This window comes from Grampus griseus (genome assembly GCF_964374135.1).
Source record: "Grampus griseus genome assembly, chromosome: 2".
NCBI classification, from domain to species: domain Eukaryota; kingdom Metazoa; phylum Chordata; class Mammalia; order Artiodactyla; family Delphinidae; genus Grampus; species Grampus griseus.
Genome location: NC_139018.1, coordinates 12,283,299 through 12,303,596, shown reverse-complemented (window position 1 = coordinate 12,303,596; position 20,298 = coordinate 12,283,299). Strand labels below are relative to the sequence as shown.

Here is a 20,298-nt window from a genome sequence, read left to right as displayed (position 1 = left end):
CCAGAGCGGCAAGAACTTCAGGCGTTTGACCTCTCCTTACCTTTTTGAAATAACACTTGGATTCAGTAACATCCTGACATTCTTATCTACTTTTTGGCAGTAATTACCACAACTTCTAATGTCTGTGTAGAACTATAGACTTTATAAAGCATTTCCACAAGTGGTACATTTATTCATTTAATAAATATTATGAATGAATGGGTCATTTCATCCCTATAACCCATAAGTTTAATAGGTGTGTGTTATTTCAGAGACAAGAAAAATCAGTCCCATAGTCAAAGTAATTTTGTTAAAGGTCACACAGAAAGGTTCAAAATCTGTACTCCAAACCATCTCTCAAATTTAAAACCCACGTTCCTTCCAATCCTACCACATGAACAGTTAAAAATATACAAGTTCCACATCTAAGAAAAAATGAATACATAACTGATTATTTTGCAGAAAAACAAAGAGCCCAATGATGCATAGTATCACCTCTGGAGAATAAAAAGGGCTGGCTAAGCCTCTCAGACCCTCTTTTCACACGTAATCTTAAGCATCTATTAAATCGTTCATACTTAACATTTCCAAGGCTCAAACAGTATCCTAACAGACATCCGGTGAACATTTGAAGATATCAGCTTCAGTAGTTCATCAACTTCTGCTATAAACAACATGTGTAAGTCATTTCTCCCCCTTCTAAAGAAAAAGTCAGCAGCTGTTTGCTAAAAAGTTTTTTTTTTATTGTGGATGAAGACATTGCCAACTTACATATATCATTTTTATTTGGAGTAGTTTTTTTGCCTTGCAGTGCTCCTGAGAAATTCAGAAATGCATTGACTTTAGCTCTATAAAACACAACCCAATATTAAGGCTGGGCTGTAAATATCCCACTAGCTATTTCCCTAAAAGTCAAAAGACAAATTATAAGTTTTAAGTAGAGAAACCTTAATAAGTTAAAAAGTAAAGACTGGCAAATAATCACAAATGTCAGATCATTAAAAGTACCATTATTTTTTCCATAGGAATATATAAATGTTATACTTAACTTGATATTTAAAAAACTAAAGATAAATTTTTGTTAAAGGAAGACGTTTTAAATAGTTTGATACATGAAAAACTTCATTAGCCTTAAAAATCAAATTTAAATGCCTTAAGTTTGACACATAATAGCTCTTTATCAATAATTCTTATTATCTCTTGTCCCTGAAGCATAGTTGTTTTTTTTTCCACCTACTGACTGGAAAAGTATTTTGACTTTTTCCCCCTTTCAATTACCCATTAAAAGGTTACAATAAACTAGAGGCTTTACTTGGGGGGGATATTTAGTATTTAGTTGGATGGTTTTAAGAAAGTCATTCCTTTTTCCCCCATGTTTTTGTCACTTAGTTTTGGTTTTGTTTTTTTCTTTCAACTCAATAATGGCAGGAACTAAAAACTCAACTATGAGATACAGTATTATACTAAAATCAAATCCAATGACTGGATGAATTTTCTACTACAATATAGCAGCTGAAAACCATTAGGAATGCTGTGAAAAACTGTGGCAGCTATGGAAAAATTCAACCACAAATTTTAGTAAGTTTATAGAGAAGTAAACAGCAAAATTACTGTAGTTAAAATACTGCAGTAAAATTAGTGTTAGCAATGTCCAACTGCTAACATTAGAAATACAAGCTTCTTCACTGTATGGTTCCTAAGAAGATTCTTTGAGCAGGTGTTTCATCTCTGACTCAACTTAAGTTTCAGAAAAGCAGATGAGTTATGCCTGGTTTAGATCAACAAACACTTAGTACGCACACCAGTGAGCTATAGTTTCGATGAAGATACAACTGAAACATTAGGTACTACAGCTTTAGGACGAGGTCACGTACTTTTTAAAATAGCAGCCATGTAAGATCATGTTGGGATGTTTAATATGCAATCCACCCATAACAGCTTTCCAACTTATGTTAAACTATGGGGTAATGGGGGGGATAGGCTGTTTGGAGCTGGGGAGGAAATACTGAAAATGTCATAAAAGGCATTTAAAATATGATGACATGCTACTTATACCCACCATGCATCTCCTTTTCAAATTAAAAGAGGGAACTTTTTTCTATATTTCTTCAAAATGAAGGATCATGTTGTCTTTTTTTTTCTTTTTTTAACTTAGAAACTTTTATTTCGGATGCTCCACACTGAAAGAAAAATTCAATGGCAAGCAGCAAATAATTTAGGATGGTCAGTGAAAGTACCTTTGAAAGGACCTTATAAAACCTAAGAGTAATAATTTCGTAGAGAAACAACAATGGGCAAACCGGACAGGAGACAGTTGGATAGTTCTAATAAAGCACTTGTATGACAACTTCCTTTAAAGTATGCTAAATAAAGAATGGCAATATAAATAAATTAGCAAAGGAGACAGGGGATATTCTGAAGCAGCAATGTCTAAGTTACTAGATTTTTCAGAAAAACAAGTTTTATCCATCAACATATGAAGACTTCCAATCCTCTAAATACAGTACAAAGTATACAGTTAATCACAGCAAAATTTACAAACAACCAAATTTAGCCCTGGTCAGAGCCAGGCCTATTTACATATTTGGATTAGTATCGTTTTCACCTTTCCTTATTATACAGATGTTTCTATTTTAAAGGCATATCGAAATTTACAAAATTTGCAAAGAAATGTCTTTAAATGTACAACTTCAACAACTAATACAAACATGAGTGTCCCGACGTAATTAAATTCCAAGTCAGGAATTTTATGAGGGGTTTATAAAAAAATTAAAGGAATACTCCCTTCCCGCTAAGTTCCAAACACCTGGTGCTGGTGTCGTTGAAGTGATTTCACTACCCTCAGTGACCGTGAGGATGAGAATGGATGACTCCAAGGTGGCCGTACCTCTCATGTCAATACCTCAGATAGAGGCAGGAGGTGTCACGTCTAGTGATATTGCTAATTATAGTTATGTAAATGCAGCTGTAGAATTTAACACTTAGATGAAAGTTGTGAGTAGGTGTGTAGAAACAGTTTTAAGATGCTATCTTTAAAGAGACACCTTAGCTCTTAAAACTAAACCATATGTTCACAGTATGTACTCAACAGTAAAGAGGAACAAGTTTCCAGTATATTCAGCGACTTAGAAGGATCTCAAGGGAATTATGCTGAGTGAAAAAAGCCAGTCTCAAAAGGTTACATACTGTAGGATTCCACCGAATGGCACTCTTGAAATGACAAAATTATAGAGAAGGAGTGTAGGGAGGGGTTTCCAGAGGTTAAGGAGACGGTAGGGAAGGAGGTGGCTATGATTGTGAAAGGGGAGCACAAGGGGTCCTTGACGAAACTGTCCTCTGTCTCTGCACTGTCATCACATGAATCTACACACGAGATGAAATTGCATAGTACCAAATACACACACCTTCCACCTTAGGACACCTGTGACCTCCCAGGGACAGCCTTGTTCTTAACCTGTCTACTCCACGTCCTCTTAAAGATGATTAATATATACTTTAGATCAATTTTTTGCACTACGCAGATAAGCCACCACTATTTCCTTCTTCCCTCTTTTTGGTAAATCTGTTGATTATCTTTAAAAGATAAACTACATGTCTCTAGCTTAAATGAGCTTGAAAAGGAAATAAAGAGCTGATAAATAGCTACTAGTGTTTTCGTCTTTTAATTTTTCTTATTTTTGTAAATTAAAATTAAAAGAGTGAATGTTTCTAGCTTAAGTTAGGTCAAATCAGACAGGGAAAAAAAGCAGATAATATAGCAAACACTTCCTCCTTTAACACCTGCAATTTCTAGAAGCATTAAGAATACTGCTATTAAATTTAGATAAAGTATAACTGTGAACAAATACATGACTTTTTCCAAAAGGCCACTTTGTGATAAACTACATACACATAGTGTTCACGGGGTTTTTTTAAAGTGCTATATATGTCATCTCTGGCTTGAGAATCACCTACTGCTTTAAAAGGTCTTTCAACACAACTCCGGCGCTGTTGTCAGGTAACACTGGCAAAGGCGTAAATGTGGGCAGTACGTCTGAGATGGGTTTCAAAAGGAGATGCCCAGGCCCTCCAGGTCCAAGTCCAGCTGGGTTAATGAGAGGCACAGCCGCAGAGCGGGGAGCTAGGAACGGATTCACATCTGTTCTTCTACCAGACCTGGGTTCGGTTGTATCTAAATGACAAAATATGAATGATTTAATCTCCCATATGTTATTTGGTCACTGTTATACATGTGTTTTAGGTTCCTAGATTTGGCCCCCAAATAAATTTAATTCATATGCTGCCGGGTTCTGGATCGGATAAACAGGTCTATGAAACACAGAAGGTGAAAGAGGATAAGGCAATAAATAGAGAAAGAAATGGAAGTGAGAAATATTTGTATGTAGAGCTAATACTTTATTAAACACATTAGTATTGTTGTCTTATACTTAATACCACTTATATAACTGATTAATGTCATTTACTATAACAACAGTTTTTTAAAAGATGTTTTCTATGTAACCAGGCAAACTCTATCTAACCACCTGAAAGATGGGAGGACTTGAGAACTTGTTTTGCCCAAATTATTATAATGGTCATGAAAAAAACCAGCATCCATATTGCAATGATAACAATCAGATTTAATATTAACTTACCAAAAGAAAAAACAACTTATGCATTACATTAAATGATCACCTTTTAGACGTTCAAAAGTCTGAAAATAATTCTCATTAGATTATTTCTCTGTAAAGTCAGGCTGAACAATTAAGTTTTTACTGGAACAGGCATTTGGTTTACGTACTCATTTCTTAGTGGGCAGAATTCTGCTTTATTACCCAAGATCATTAACAACTTCATTGTTGAGAGACAAGCAACCTGTTGAAGGCACCCACTTCAGCAGTGGTAAACTCAAAAGAGGCCTCCAAACCAAAGGGAGCATTGAGACAAATTCATCAAATCTTCTTATCATTGAGCACCCCTGGGTCCCCAAGTTGTACTTTCCTGTGAATGACAATTTTCCAAACTCTGAAAAAGCTTCTGGTGCTATGTGGTAAGCTCTGGCTTTTGTCTCTGATCAATACAAATGAAGCTGCGCATGTGACTTGATAACTGAAGGTGGGGAGGTGTATGAAAGAGGAGGAGAGGGAAGAAGGGGAAGGAGTGGAGACAGGGGGAAGGAGGGAGAGGGAGGGGAGACCCTGCCAAAAGAAATTTTGGAATCAAAATTTAAATAATGTATATTTAAATAAAATTTAAATAAAATAAATTTAAATAAAATAGAATAAATTTTAGCTTCAAGATGCTAAAATCTAGTCTAACAAGAAAAAGTGTTTTAGTATAGTCTACACATGTTAAAGTTGAGACTTTTCTAAAGACTAAATTTAGTAGACAAATCTTTTATCTAAAATAATTTTACCACTTTCTCTTTCTATAAAAGTTCAGGAAAACAGAAATATTCATCTAAATAAGAACTAAGGAAGTTATTTAAATTTCAGAATATAAATTCAGTATTTTATCCAAATTTAAGTATCTGGCATGTGACAAACTTGACAGTATACAATATGTTCCTTTACAGTCCAACTAGCAAACATGTTAGTCTGTATTAAAATATGAAGATTTCAGATAAAAGACCTTCCAATAAAGAATTCATATATAGTCTAATGGATTATACTTTAATTTGAACTCAAGAAACTTTAGTACATGCCAATATAAGGGATATAAATAGCATAAGATCCTTACAGCCTAGTGGGGTAGAAAACTACGTCCACATATTGTTGAACCACCACACCATTTGGTTCCAGGCAGGCCTTTCAACATATAAGAACTCTTCATAATGTTCTTGGATGTGTAGGCCAGTTTACTAAACAGCTCTTGTACATATTATTAACACACCAACTTTGGTTTTTGAGTGTAACACTTAGATTATTATCACAGGGGAAAAATCTTTCTCTAACTATAAACTACAATTCGAAAGGAAAATGTGTGAACAAGCAAAGGTTTACCAGTTCAACCGCCGCTTCCACGAATAATTCAAGGTGTCTTATGCAGAGAGAGAAGAATTATTCCAATATATAAAGGGAAAATATTTCATATTGCTTAAATTAATCTAAGCTAATTAAATATCAGGTTGCTACAAGAATGTATGAAGCCAAAATCTAACGCCTTACTGGAATTTTGGAAAAGTCATTATTGCACATTTTCAAAAACACTAAAAATTTAGTTAATATCACTGTAAAACATAATCAAAAATTATCAATTTTTTAAATTGTAGAAAAAATAAGTATCTGATTTTACCTTTAAAACTTCCGGGTACATTTGTATCTAGTTTTCTCCTTCCTGGTGAATCTAGAGGTTTCATATCATGAACAGAAAGCTTGGGTGGTGGAATAGATGGATGAGATTCTGTTTCTAGAAATTTAACAAAAAGTTCTGAAAAAGACTAAGAAAAAATATTTGGGATATATTAGGCAGATAATAAAATTATATTCACTACAGCTAAGAAACTGTACCAGCTATTCTAATTAAATACTAAAAACTAGTCATGCTACCTGAATCATTTCTTTATGAACAAGCCTTATGAACAATTAAAAGTGTTAGCACTCTGATACACAGGTATCAATCAAAAACTTTAACAATTTAATCAATAATCTTTGATGACAACACTTGTTACAAACCTCATAATGAGAATTAGCCACCAGATAACAGATTTCTCACCATCAATGGCACTTAAGACATCAAGTCTTAAATCATTTTAGTAACCGTTTACATAGACATAAAAAAATTATATCAACAGAAAACAAGCATTAAAGTCCTATTTTTCTAGAGTAACACCCAATGAATGAGTACAGCAAAAGCTCACCAGTAATATTATCAGATTAAAATAATGTCATGTAGAACTTTCCTTTAAATTAAATTTTATGCCATCCAATTTGAGTTCTATCTTTCACCAGCTTTGGGTAAGTCACCTATCCTCAGTTTCCTCTTTAGTAAAAAAAAAATAAAATAAAGACGTAAACTCCACATTCTAACTCACAGTGCTACTCAATTCAATTAATACTCATCTTAAGCCTACTATATGCCAGGCATCATATTTTCGTGTTTATTAACTGCCTCCTCCTACCAGAATGTAAGTTTGTTGAGGGAAAGCACTTTACCTATTTGGTTTGCACCTGCATCCTCAATGCTCAGAACAGTCTGGTACACAGCAGGTGCTCAATAAATATTCACTGGCTCAATGACTAGGTAGATACATACAGGCATAAAATAGAGCCTCTGTCTTCAAGAATCTCATAACTTAGTAGTAAGAGATAAATGATTGTGGGCTGATAGCAGCATGATCAAATACAAAGGAAGGAACAGTTAATGCTTTGAAAAATCAAAGTACCATGTAAACAAACTGTTAAAATAAAACCTACTGATATGTGCAATAAAATTATTAAAACTGGCTTATTATCCTTAAGCGAATCACCTCTCTGGATCTCAGTTTCCACAACCCCAAAATAAAAGGGCTGTATAAAATAACCTGAAAAAGAAGTCTAATTCTTTGCAAATGAATATGATGCACAATCATTTCACTGCTCATATCCAGCAGGAATAAATCAACTCTTACACTATTAAGCAGAGATTGCTGATTTGGTCTCAAAGGTGTGTTGGGAACACTTTTTGATCCTCCTCCAAGCCACCCAGTCATCCACCTGGTAACACCACCCTGATCTTCATTCAACAACTGAAAGATTATTTTAAAACAGAAAAATATTATCAACACAAGAAAAGAAAACAGAGCACTTTTACATGATTTCAGATGGTAGTAAACCATGTTTTCCAAGTCCAATTCCTAGTTTCCTACTGACAGAAGCTACATATACACTGTCATCCTAAGCACTATTTCAAATAAAATTTGAGGACTGTCATGTCTCAAACTTGAAGCATTCTGATATGAACGGTTGCATATAAGTTACAAAACATTTAAACTAATATTATACAAGCTGCACAAATCTGCTTCTTCTCTGTAGTATAACATGATTCCATTTCCACATTATTGAGAAAATTGCATTCAGCAAGTTATATAATACACAGTAAAAAAAAAATTTATATGATACCAAGCATTTTAGTTATAAATGTATTCAAAATGGCATTCAATATTCAGTTACCTGTTCCATTTCCTCCTTTTTGATACCTAGGATGCTTCCCATTAATCGTAACACTTCATGACGCTGATTTTTTGGTGTGTGGAAGTGTCCAGTGAAGAGGTTTCTCATTAGGACTCTATGAAAACGGAGGCAGAAACAGCTCAGGCTAACTCACCAGTTGTCTCAATATCTAGTGTATCCAAACAATAAACACTAAACATACAAATATTTAATCATATTTAAATAACAGTTATAAAAAACACTAAAATATTTTAAAGTAGCCTTTAAAAATTTTTTGACAAGTCTAATTAAGAATATTGCAAACAACCCAAAATGTGTACCTTTAAAAACATCACTTACTAGTCACCAACTTTCTTCAACCAAATAATCAACTGAGATGGTACCTCATTAGTAATTCTCAGTGCCTGTCTGGGTTGATGTCTTAATGAGACACTTCAGATTTTTCCCTCCGTATCCTAAATGGTGATGATAGTTCTTGTGCTTAACGGTTATGCTTATATTTCCTCATTCATTAAAAATTTGCTCATAATATCTAAATCTTTAAAATGTTAAAGATATACTACATGTATACCTAGGTTTCACACCTAATGCATTTGAGCAAGATATATCCACTTAAGGGCAGTAAAGAGAACAAAAAAGAATGGTAAGAATAAACTTTATATTTTCTAAGTACTTTATATTGTGGTGATGTTTTAACTCTTGCCTGTGGTTTTAAGAAAAAGAATTTGAGCTGGGAAAGTCTATTTAAAAATCAAGAGAAGACAAGTTACTGACCCCTCATTAAAACTAACTGCAGCTCATCATTATATAAGAAAAAGAAAAGGTTTTTTAAAACCTTAATCACATACATTTACATGTAGAAATTGATTTTACCATAAAAGTGATCCCCATAAAGTACATAAAAGTAAAAGGCAGAGCATACTTGTCCACTTTTCCTTCTGTGCTATTTACTAAATTCATCAATTTCTTTTGTACATCATCCAGCATTTCTTGTCGGAGCTCATCTGTTTTAAAATATGTGAATAAAGAGAGTCATTAACTGATTAAAATAGTCTGTATGAATATATAATGAGATCTATGACATCTTTAGTGAGAATTTTGAATATATGTACTTATTCTAATTAGGAATACTCAATTGCGTCCACCTCTTCTTTGGTTCAGGGAATTAGGTTCTCTGGCATAGAAATTACCTAGAAGCCAGAGTATGCATTAATTCACATTGTTTGCCCCCAATAAAATAATCAATTCTTTAACAGAACATTTAAAAACCAAAGGTTTTCTCATTCTCTTCAGAAACTTAACAACAAAGAAGAGATTTTTCACCACTGCTCCTTTGCAAGAAACATCTCCAGAGCCACTCTTTAATGGGAAAATACCAGAAAGGACAATTTTAGATTTTCCTTTTTCCATTTTCCCGGCTGGAATCTTTTTTGGTGAGCTAAGAAGAGGAAGAGCAGCTAATGCAACCAAGACCATGGCTCAGAAGGCAGCTGATAGGGCAGAGTATCCTGGGGTAAATAAGCTGCAAGAAACAATTCAGATCACTGGTTCTCACACTAGGCAAGATACTATAGCTTATGACTGATTTAGAAAGATGTTTAGATTATTTTATTTTTAAATTCTTATTTATTTTAAAAGGAAGCAAAGTCTGTAAAGTCTTGGCAGAATACTAGGAATGTGAACAGTACTAAAATCAAAGTCTAGAATTACAACAGGAGAGACCCTGTTCATAATCAACCATGCCATGGGACCATGGATTCCTAGACTAAGGAACTCTCAGCAAACCCATGGAGTTTACACCCGTTTCCTCAGAAATGGATAGTCTGAGGCGAAGGAGATGCTTATTAACATCAAGCTAGATTACAAATTTCATTCTGAAAGAAATTAGGAGAATGCTTTGCAGTACAGCTCAACTTTTCAAATCAAGAAACACTCACATCCCAACATGAGACAACTCTGACCTCTTTCCACAAACCTACTCTTTGAGTTATGCAGCATTTTCCTAGTGGTAGTGGGATACAGGTTTCCTTATCCAGTATACGACTTGCAAATATTTTCTCACACTCTGTGAGTTGTCATTTCACTTTCTTGATGGTATCCTTTGAAGCACAAAAGTTTTTAATTTTAATGAAGTCCAATTTAGTTTTTCTTTTGTTGCTTGCCCCTTTAGTTTCATATCTAAGAAGCCACTGCTTAACTCAACATCACAAAGATTTACTCCTATGTTTTCTTCTAAGAGTTTCACAGTTTTAACTCTAAAATGTAGGTCTATGACCCACTTTGAGTTACTTTTTGTGCATGGTATGAGGTAAGGGTCCAACTTCGTTCGAGTACATGTGGATATCCAGTTGTTCTGGTACCATGTGTTGAAAAAACTATTCCTTTGGAATCCTTGTTGAAAATCAATTGACCAGAAATGTATGATTTATTTCTGAACTCTCAATTCCCACTGCAAGACCTCTGCAAACGTTTTTCCTTTTGCCTGGAAAGCTCTTTTCCTTCGGCACTGCCTATTAACTCCTCTTTACCATTCACATGTCAGTTCCCAAGTCCCTTCCTCAAAGAAGTTTTCTCTGAACCTTACAGATTAGGCCAGGTTCATCTGCTTTATGTTTTCATTCTGTCTGTACAGTACTAAAATTCTGATTTACAGTACTAAATGTATATACAAAATGTTCAGTTTAACTGTTTGCAATGGTTTGTGGTTTTTCCACATTGCAAAAATCTAAACTTCAAAATGTAATAGGCTAACTTTTACCAAAACAGAGATGGTTGTCATAACCATATTATAAAAGCAAGGTTTGTGTTTGGAAAATCTACTACAAACATTTCCTTTCCTGTCTTTCCAGGGAGGAATTTAAGCTTGGACATTAAGAGAGAGACAGACAGACACAGAAAGACAGACAGAGACAGAGAGAACAAGATTATTACTGAAGTCTGAGTCAGTAAAAGACATTTTTAGATTCTTAATGGGCACATATATACTACGAACCATGGTGCCACGTGGGCCTTTTCTAGTACTACCTTCTAAATTAAGTAGAACTCTTAATTATTCAGAGGAAGAACAGCAAGTAAGTTAATCTCTTGTTGATGTTCTGAATTAACCACCCCACTCATGAACTAAAGTAAGAGCTAGAGTAAAGATGGTCACAGTCTTCTCTTTCATCCTCCTCTTCTCTTCAAGGCTATACAAAGGTAGCAGAAGAAGAGGTCAAACTTAATCTATCCCCAACCTTCCGTTTCTCTGAGACTTCCCTTCTCCTAACTACTTTCTTCTAAAATTAATGATTTTTATATTGATTACATGTCAAAATGATAATATATTCTAGATACGCTGAGTTATATAAAATATATTATTAAAATTAATCTCCCTGTATCTTTTTACTTTTTAAACATGACTACTAAATTTATTTTTAATTATAAATGTGGCTTCCATTGCATTTTTATAGGATAGCACTGCTTTGGAGTATAACCAGGATATAACCATTACACTGTACTGTCTCTTATTAAAAAAAGAAAAGGAAGATAAAACTTCATGATAGATATCTTCAGAGTAAAATTCACAGAGCTGATTCTGATAAAAATGATTTTAGTAAAATTAATTGGAAAAATTTAACTTTGCTCCATGAAAAATTGATCAGGAAATCCATCTTAATAAAGTTCAAGTAGAAAATATTTTCTTGATGAAAATTCTTTAATATGGGTATAACTTTTATTAAAATCTCTGTGTTCTGAAAGGTCTGATCAAAACATCCTTAAGGCCAAAATAATAGGGTAAAATTTCTTAAACTCATTATCAGAATACAAGTTAGTCCTGAGCTAATGAGAAAGAGAACTGACAATGTGCATATCCTTGCAGACATGTAGAGGGCTATTTCAAATATGAGCAGTAGTTTAAATGGGTTCTGATATTTGAGTCTAGAAAACAACCTCAGAATTTGGGGGAAGGGACTGGAAGGATGGGTTAACTAGGAAAGATTTAGAGAAGAAAAGAAAGGCAAATACTGACTTCAAAGGTCCCTACAGATTTCTCTTTTTCCTCAGGCACACCTATTCTCCTCCCACAAAAGATTCTCAATATTTCTCCATAAAAACTGCACACTAATTCAAACCACAATTTGAAATCAGAATTATATTTATATGGGCAGGCAAAACATAGTTATTCAGAAATGGGGTTTTAGCCAAATACAATATCCCTGTGAAATAACCTAAAAACATGCCAAAATAATTGTCTGGAAGTTAGGCGGGAAAGAAAGGGCAGTGGGGGTACACTTTAAAGTTGAGCAATAAAGCAACTGAGGTTGGTCTAGTTTAGGGGAAGAGTTACTCTGAATATCTGACATCCTAAAACCATATCAGAGCCTCGTCTCTGTAATACCTAGAGATGGTACCATGATCTTCATCACTTGATTTAATATCAAAATTTAACATAAAATGTAAGTGACTACAACAAATTAGTACATCATAATTTTACATTTTATTTGCAATTAGTAACACCGCACTATTAATACTGTCTTCACAGAGCATTGTACAGTGAGGTCACACTCCTTACAAAGTCATTGGCTATTTTATGACTAAGCTCCCTTGGACAAGATTCAAGTTTATTTAACAGTCACCTGACTGAGAAAAGAAAGATGGCTGGAGCAGGACTTGAGTGTCCGGAGACCTGCGTGTGAATTATGGTCTTGTCACAAGACCTGGATGTGAATCATGGTCCTGTCACCAGGGCTGGACTCTGATGCCTATTTTGTAAAATGAGCATGCTTATCTCAAAGGATTTTGAGAGAAATCTACTGAGTGATTAAATGTGACATTTTTAACCAGTAAAGTTCTATATAAAGCATTAGTATTCATTCATCTGATTTTTTAAAATATCAACTTTCAACCTAGCCCTAACCATTATCGATAATATGTACCACTTTGGTTAGCATTAACACTGATAACTTTTCCTCCATTTACCTTATTTGTCATCTTTACAAACTATGGCAAAGAAGTCAACGCAAGGAAAAAAGAGTGTTAGAAAATATGATTTTATTATAGATATGTCAGTAAATAAACTGGGTCCTGTGTCTTACTTGGACTGGCTACCTAAAAAATAAATTTAAATCTGATATATTAAATCTAATATAAGGAAATTTAGCCTCTTCAGTCAATTAAATATAATTAAAGCAAAGGCTAGAAATTTGACAGTCTTTTTATTACAGAATTTCAACTTATACAAGATCACTTTCATTATAACACCAAACGATTTTTTTTTTCTAGCCCTGCCAAAGCAAGGCCTCAAAAAATTTACTGAACACTCAGATTTGTTTCTCTCCACGGAAATCTTTAGTAAAAGGCAAAAGATTTATTTGCTCTTGAGAGAAACCAGAGTATCCAAATGATATTTTTTAAAGGCACCTTGTATTTATTTATATTGGAAGTTAAGACATATTAGTGGGATTCCCTGGTGGCACAGTGGTTAAGAATCTGCCTGCCAATGCAGGGGACATGGGTTCGAGCCCTGGTCTGGGAAGGTCCCACATGCCGCGGAGCAACTAAGCCCGTGCATGATAACTACTGAGTCTGCGCTCTAGAGCCCCACAAGCCGCAACTACTGAGCCCATGCACCATAACTACTGAAGCCCACATGCCTAGAGCCTGTGCTTGCAACAAGAGAAGCCACTGCAATGAGAAGCCTGCGCACTGCAATAAAGAGTAGCCCCACCTTGCCGCAACTAGAGAAAGCCCACGTGCAGCAACGAAGACCCAACGCAGCCAAAATAAATAAACAAAAATAAATTTTAAAAAAAAGACATATGAGCAACTGCTTTGTCTTTTAACTCAATTCCTTTCAACCATTTCAACGGAATTTTAAGGTCTAGAGTATATGGTGAATGCTTTCTTGTTCCATAATTATAATTATTAATTGCAGAGTAAAAAGTAATTTTTGAAACTCCACTTCCTAGCAATGAACTCACAGAAAAGAATTTTATTAATACAGTATAACCTCATTAACTTGAATTTCAATAGATTAGAATCTGTGATTAAACTGAAATATCAATGTTGAAGTCTACTGGATTATTTGTACAGTTAAATTAGAGTTACTATGTGCATTTGAAAGAGATTTTATGTAAATATTTTTAATGTAACCAGATCAAATTTATTTTCCCTCTCCACCGTCCTCCCTGAATCCTTTAATACATTAGAATTCAGATAATTTGTACTGCATTTTTCCATATCAAAACAAATTTTCTTAAAGACTGAATATTATGAATCAAGTTTCTTTTTTTATTTTTAATTTTTTAACATCTTTATTGGAGTATAATTGCTTTACAATGGTGTGTTAGTTTCTAGTTTATAACAAAGTGAATCAGTTTTACATATACACATGTCCCCATATCTTTTCCCTCCTGTATCTCCCCCTCCCTCCCACCCTCCCTTATCCCACCCCTCTAGGTGGTCATAAAGCACCAAACTGATCTTGTGCTATGCAGCTGCTTCCCACTAGCTATCTATTTTACATTTGGTAGTGTATATATGTCCATGCCACTCTCTCACTTTGTCCCAGCTTACCCTTCCCCCTCCCCGTATCCTCAAGTCCATTCTCTAGTAGGTCTGTGTCTTTATTCCTGTCTTATCCCTAGGTTCTTCATGACCTTTTTTTTTTTAGATTCCATATATATGTGCTAGCATACAGTATTTGTTTTACTCTTTCTGACTGACTTCACTCTGTATGACAGACTCTAGGTCCATCCACCTCACTACAAATAACTCAATTTCGTTTCTTTTTATGGCTGAGTGATATTCCATTGTATATATGTGCCACATCTTCTTTATCCATTCAACTTAGGTTGCTTCCATGTCCTGGCTATTGTAAATAGAGCTGCAATGAACATTTTGGTACATGACTCTTTTTGAATTATGGTTTTCTCAGGGTATATGCCCAGTAGTGGGACTGCTGGGTCGTATGGTAGTTCTATGTTTAGTTTTTTAAGGAACCTCCATACTGTTCTCCATAGTGGCCGTATGAATTTACATTCCCACCAACAGTGCAAGAGGGTTCCCTTTTCTCCACACCCTCTCCAGCATTTATTGTTTGTAGATTTTTTGATGATGGCCATTCTGACTGTTGTGAGGTGATACCTCATTGTAGTTTTGATTTGCATTTCTCTAATGATTAGTGATGTTGAGCATCCTTTCATGTGTCTGTTGGCCATCTGTACATCTTCTTTGGAGAAATGTCTATTTAGGTCTTCTGCCCATTTTTGGATTGGGTTGTTTGTTTTTTTGATATTGAACTGCATGAGCTGCTTGTAAATTTTGGAGATTAATCCTTTGTCAGTTGCTTATGAGTCAAGTTATATATTTAATTTTTAAAGGTTCACACAGACCTGCCATATCTCAAAAGAAAGGGCCACAATTGGGTCAGTGAGCAGTAAAGTCATTATAATAATTTTGCCACTTACTGAATATCATCATCACTATATACTTATACTGATATTTATTAATGACAAAGACTTTCTAGGCTACAGACTAAACCTCAACCCATTTCTGAAAGCTCACTGTTGCAAATTAGCACGGACTAAATCTGATACAAAGAAATGTTTTGTTCAGACCACACAGGGTTTTTTGAAAAACTTAAATTACACGTCACATTAAAAAACTGGAACATTTCACATAAGTCTACATTTTTGGTGACTCTTGAAAGACCTGAAGATCTGGCAACCCTGGACCCACATTCCTACACAACAACAGTTCAGTGAAGCTGAGAATTTGTTGCCCCCTATAAGAAGCTCTCCAATTCACCAGTCTCTACTTAGTCCTAATTGCTCCTTTATAATTTGGGCCCCAGTTTACAATTTCTGTTTGTGATCCATACTTATAGTTTCATTTCTTCACACAGCAGCTCACTCCCACCTCTGCCTTCTCGGCACTCCACGCCAATACAGCACACACACACACACACATGTTATTAGTCCACCAGATCTTCAGCCAGTTTCCAAATTATGACAGACAGTTTCATACGAATTCCTCCCTCTGTCTAGAATGTTCTTCCCGAACTCTTTGCCTGCTTCACTGTACGTATTCACCATTCAAGTGAGGGCAAGTATACCCTTCACTACCCTTTTCTACCCTTCTACACCACCATCAAGAAGTAGAATGGATTGCTTCTTCCTTTTGAAATAGCTTGCTGCATGTATGTGACTACATGTAGTCTTCCCCTATTTCTGCTTGACTATAAACCTCCTAAAGGTAGAACTCTCGTCCCGTATCTTTGTATCTTTAGTACTTATTATAGTGCTTGGTACACAGCACAAAACAATGAATCTGCGATAAATGAAAGAATGCCTGACTTTTCTCTGGGAAGGGAGACTATCTGAGAATAGAACACAGGTCAGAAAAGAATAAATGATTTATATTATGAATTACTCATATTATTCATAAGAGGAAAAATACACAAAACAAAGTCAAAAAATTCTCATATCTACATAATTTGCTTTTCCCTTTATATCTAGAAGAATTAATAAAATATACATTTAAAAGTACAACCATTAAGTTGAAAAGGGCCTAATTATTTACCTAATTGACATAGCTTTTTTCTTAACTAAAATGTTGACATTTTCTAGTATACCCAGATGTTTATATCATCACAAATAATTTTTTAACTATTTATGGCAATTCAGAAAACTGCATCTGGTATTTCTTATATGTTTCCTCTAAAATCACCACTTCTGCCAAAAACATCTATAAAGAAATCCCTCAAAAGGTTTGGGTAACAAAGCGTCTGGGAATGTATCTGGCCTATGTTCAACAGGACATTATATGTTTTCTTGTATAAATCGTGTCCTGGAAAACGGAATGTCTTTATTTAAAACAAAAACTCTACCATCCAACACCATAAAGGCGGTTCCATGAAAAACATCTTAAACTTCTTTTATATGTGTAGTTTTAAAATACATTTTTATGCTTCATATTACAGTTGGTTTACTGGGGCTTATTTTATACATTCTTCTAGATTTTCTTTAAAAAAACACTGTAAAGAAATTTTCCATTCTGAACTCATAGAAGACTTTTTTTTAAAAGCAGTCACCAAACCTTCTTAAAATAAGAAAAAATCAGTGATGGGGCCCCTTCAGATATGGCTATAAACTGGCACACAGACCAAAAGACTTCCCCAGTGCTAGAATCTAAACTTGTATTGCTTATGAAAATTTATTTTTCTTGGTGTACCATAAAATTTACCACCCTTTTGAAAAGTCATTATCAAAACAGTAACTCTTTTGTGCTTGCTATTTCAATTTTATCCAATCGTTTTCACTTAAGCAGGAATTTATCTCAAGGATGATGGTAGAGAATAATAAGCGAAAGAAAGAAAATGTTAAATTTGGCCATGAATATAGGGAGATAACATGTCTTTTCATGGTTCAGGTTTCCACAGGTAGTATATTTTCCCATGAACGACAATTCCATAGAAATTCTGCACTCTGATCAACTCAGAATAGTTAATGAAAGGCACTGTCCTATCTGCTTCATAGAGGACTAATGAATGTCTTAAGTTTGAACAAAATTAATAAAATATAGGATGGCATGTGAAATAAGTCTTTGGAACTACGCTGAAAAAGAAGACTTTCAGGTAAAATGTTGAAAGAATAACTTCTAAAAGGAAGGGAAGGAGTAATTCTTCTACCAGCCAACATTATCTATTAAAATATAGCACCAATAGGATCTTTTTTTTTTTTTTTTTTTTAATTTTTGCCTTTGTTGGGTCTTTGTGGCTGCTCGCCGGCTTTCTCTAGTTGGCAGTGCGCAGGCTTCTCACTGTAGCGGCTTCTCTTGTTGCAGAGCATGGGCTCTAGGCGTGTGGGCTTCAGTAGTTGTGGCATGCGGGCTCAGCAGTTGTGGCACACGGGCTTAGTTGCTCCGCGGCATGTGGGATCTTCCTGGACCAGGACTCGAACCCATGTCCCCTGTATTGGCAGGCAGATTCTTATCCACCGCGCCACCAGGGAAGCTCGTAGCACCTATAGGATCTTAGGGTTTCTTTTCATTGTTACTTTCCCTTGGTGTGTGGGTCAGGGGGGATGAGGGGGAGAAGACAAAGAACTACTTACATTTGGGGAGTAAAATCCTATTACTAGTTTAGAGCTCTGTCTGCTCAAGTTTCTTTCCTCCATGGAATGTCCCTAACCCTTCATGGGATTCTTGGAGAACTAAATATGCACTGTCTGACCAGAGTTGAGCACCACTGTCTTAAACTATGAACCTATGGTGTATCTATGTCATGTGTTACTTCGTTAACTAAGCTCCTTGAAAAAAAAGGGATCCTATCTAGTCTCTCACACAGCATCTAACATGAAGCCAAGTAGTTGGTTCTCATTAAGTATTTAATGCCTGATTAAGGCATCTTCATACTCTTCATACAAAGTCTGTAAATACTTGGAACTCAAAACCACAATTGCACATACACGGCACTGACAGTTATGGACTCTAAGAATGATTGAAATCATCGACAATTTACTATTTTAATACTGGTGTTATAAGCAATAACTCCCTTTTCCTATGTTTGACCAGACTGAATCATCTCACCTCTGGTGGCAATTACATAATCAAGCATTTCAAATAAAATACCACTTTTTAAAATGAGTTTCCTAATATTGTTTAAATGTTGAAACTGCATATCAACTAATCATCGACAGTCTACAGATGCTTAGAAATAAAACAATACTTTGCCTCTACGATTCAAGTCTCTATGTACTTTCTAGCAACAAAAGCCAATCTGTCTTTTTCAAAATTGTTTCTCCTGGCAAATATTTTTGCTGTCTGGCCAAGTTTTGCATTAAAAATAAAGTACAGTATTACAACATCAATCAACATTTAAAGTACTTAATGATCTATGAAAGAAAATATACAGTGATTCTTTTGAAACAACCAAGCCAATCAAAGTTTTATTTATATTATCAAATCAAGAGTGCAGCTTTGATAAAATAAAATCACATTTGTGTTTAGAGATCTAAAAGCAATATTAAGCACTTAGGTAATAAAAGAAAACAGACTGTTAAGAAGAGCTTAAATGGCAAGAATGACTTAAAGACATAACAGAACTGTCTGTCCTTTTACCCCCACTTCCTGTCTGTGCAACACTGGCCTCTCGCCTGCCCTTTCAAATACCAGTTGTATAAGCATAATTAGAGCTTTTTCTGTGGCTAATATTAACTTTACAAAATGAGTCCAAAGTTCCTATGTATTTACAATGAATTATTACTGGTAACTTTTTACATGAATAGGGGCCTAGGCCACCTAAGCCTTGCCATTTACAATCAAAATCTAAAAATATTCTACTACTGAGGATTTAAATGGGTGCCTAAACAACTTACTAAGTAGTGCAGGGACTCTGATAACATTTAGCAACTACAGTAAGTCATAGAATTTTTTATCTTACCATCATCTACTGGGAATGACACAGGTAGTTGTCTAAAAAGGTATGTGAACTTAAATATTACAGTAACATGACATATATAGCAACCTTGTCACAGACCAAGGAGTTGCTTCAGAATACTGCCTTTTTACCTTCATTAGTCTAGCCCTTCCCTAGGATATCAATTCCCTGGCTAAAACCTTGGGTGCTCAGTACGTCTCCTCCAGGTTGCCCGTATGTCTTCTAGATAATGTTGTAGTTACATTGGCTTTCAACCTAACTAGACTGTTTTCCCAACAAACACTGCCTGCGGGTAAGGGCAACCATTTCAATATTTAGGGCACAGCACAGTGGATACTGTCCTATCTTCAAAGGAGATATACAGAACAAAATACAAGTCAGATTATAAACAACTGTTTTCCTGACAAGAAGAAATACAGTAACATGGAAAGATTATGAACTTTGGTCAAGGATAAAAGATCAGTTTAAATCTCAGTTTCTTTAACTTATAAAATGGAACTAATACTACCTACTTTAGAGTTTCCTGTAAAGAGTAAATAAAATATGAGAAGACTAAATAATACAGTATATGTTATATAAAATGCCCATGATACTCAATATATAATTGTTTCCTTATTGTCCATTTCCAGCCCCTCTATTACATTTAGAGTTCTAAGGCTGGCCGAATCTTACAAAGCAGAGGACTTTTAGTTGGGCACTAATTTGCCGCAGAATCAAGTTTTCTTGAGGACAATACCTCACATGATCTTATTATTATTTTTTATTCCTAAC

The 20,298-nt window shown here is 34.9% G+C and overlaps 1 protein-coding gene across 3 annotated transcripts in view; it reads right to left on the bottom strand.

Moving 5' to 3' along the window:
• Nucleotides 1–636: 636 nt before the first annotated feature.
• The window catches only part of TRIP11 (thyroid hormone receptor interactor 11), a 65,945-nt gene continuing 46,283 nt past the window's right edge, over nt 637–20,298 (bottom strand). For 2 of the 3 annotated variants that reach the window (XM_082647145.1, XM_082647146.1), the window contains exons 17-21: nt 9,031–9,112; nt 8,109–8,223; nt 7,568–7,684; nt 6,253–6,397; nt 637–4,150 (exon numbers count right to left, since the gene is read on the bottom strand). In XM_082647145.1, coding sequence (XP_082503271.1) covers nt 3,930–4,150; nt 6,253–6,397; nt 7,568–7,684; nt 8,109–8,223; nt 9,031–9,112 — 680 coding nt within the window. In that variant the 3' untranslated portion in view covers nt 637–3,929. Of the gene's footprint in view, nt 4,151–6,252; nt 6,398–7,567; nt 7,685–8,108; nt 8,224–8,451; nt 8,564–9,030; nt 9,113–20,298 lie in introns of those variants that run through there. The other variant, XM_082647147.1, reaches the window with a different exon arrangement.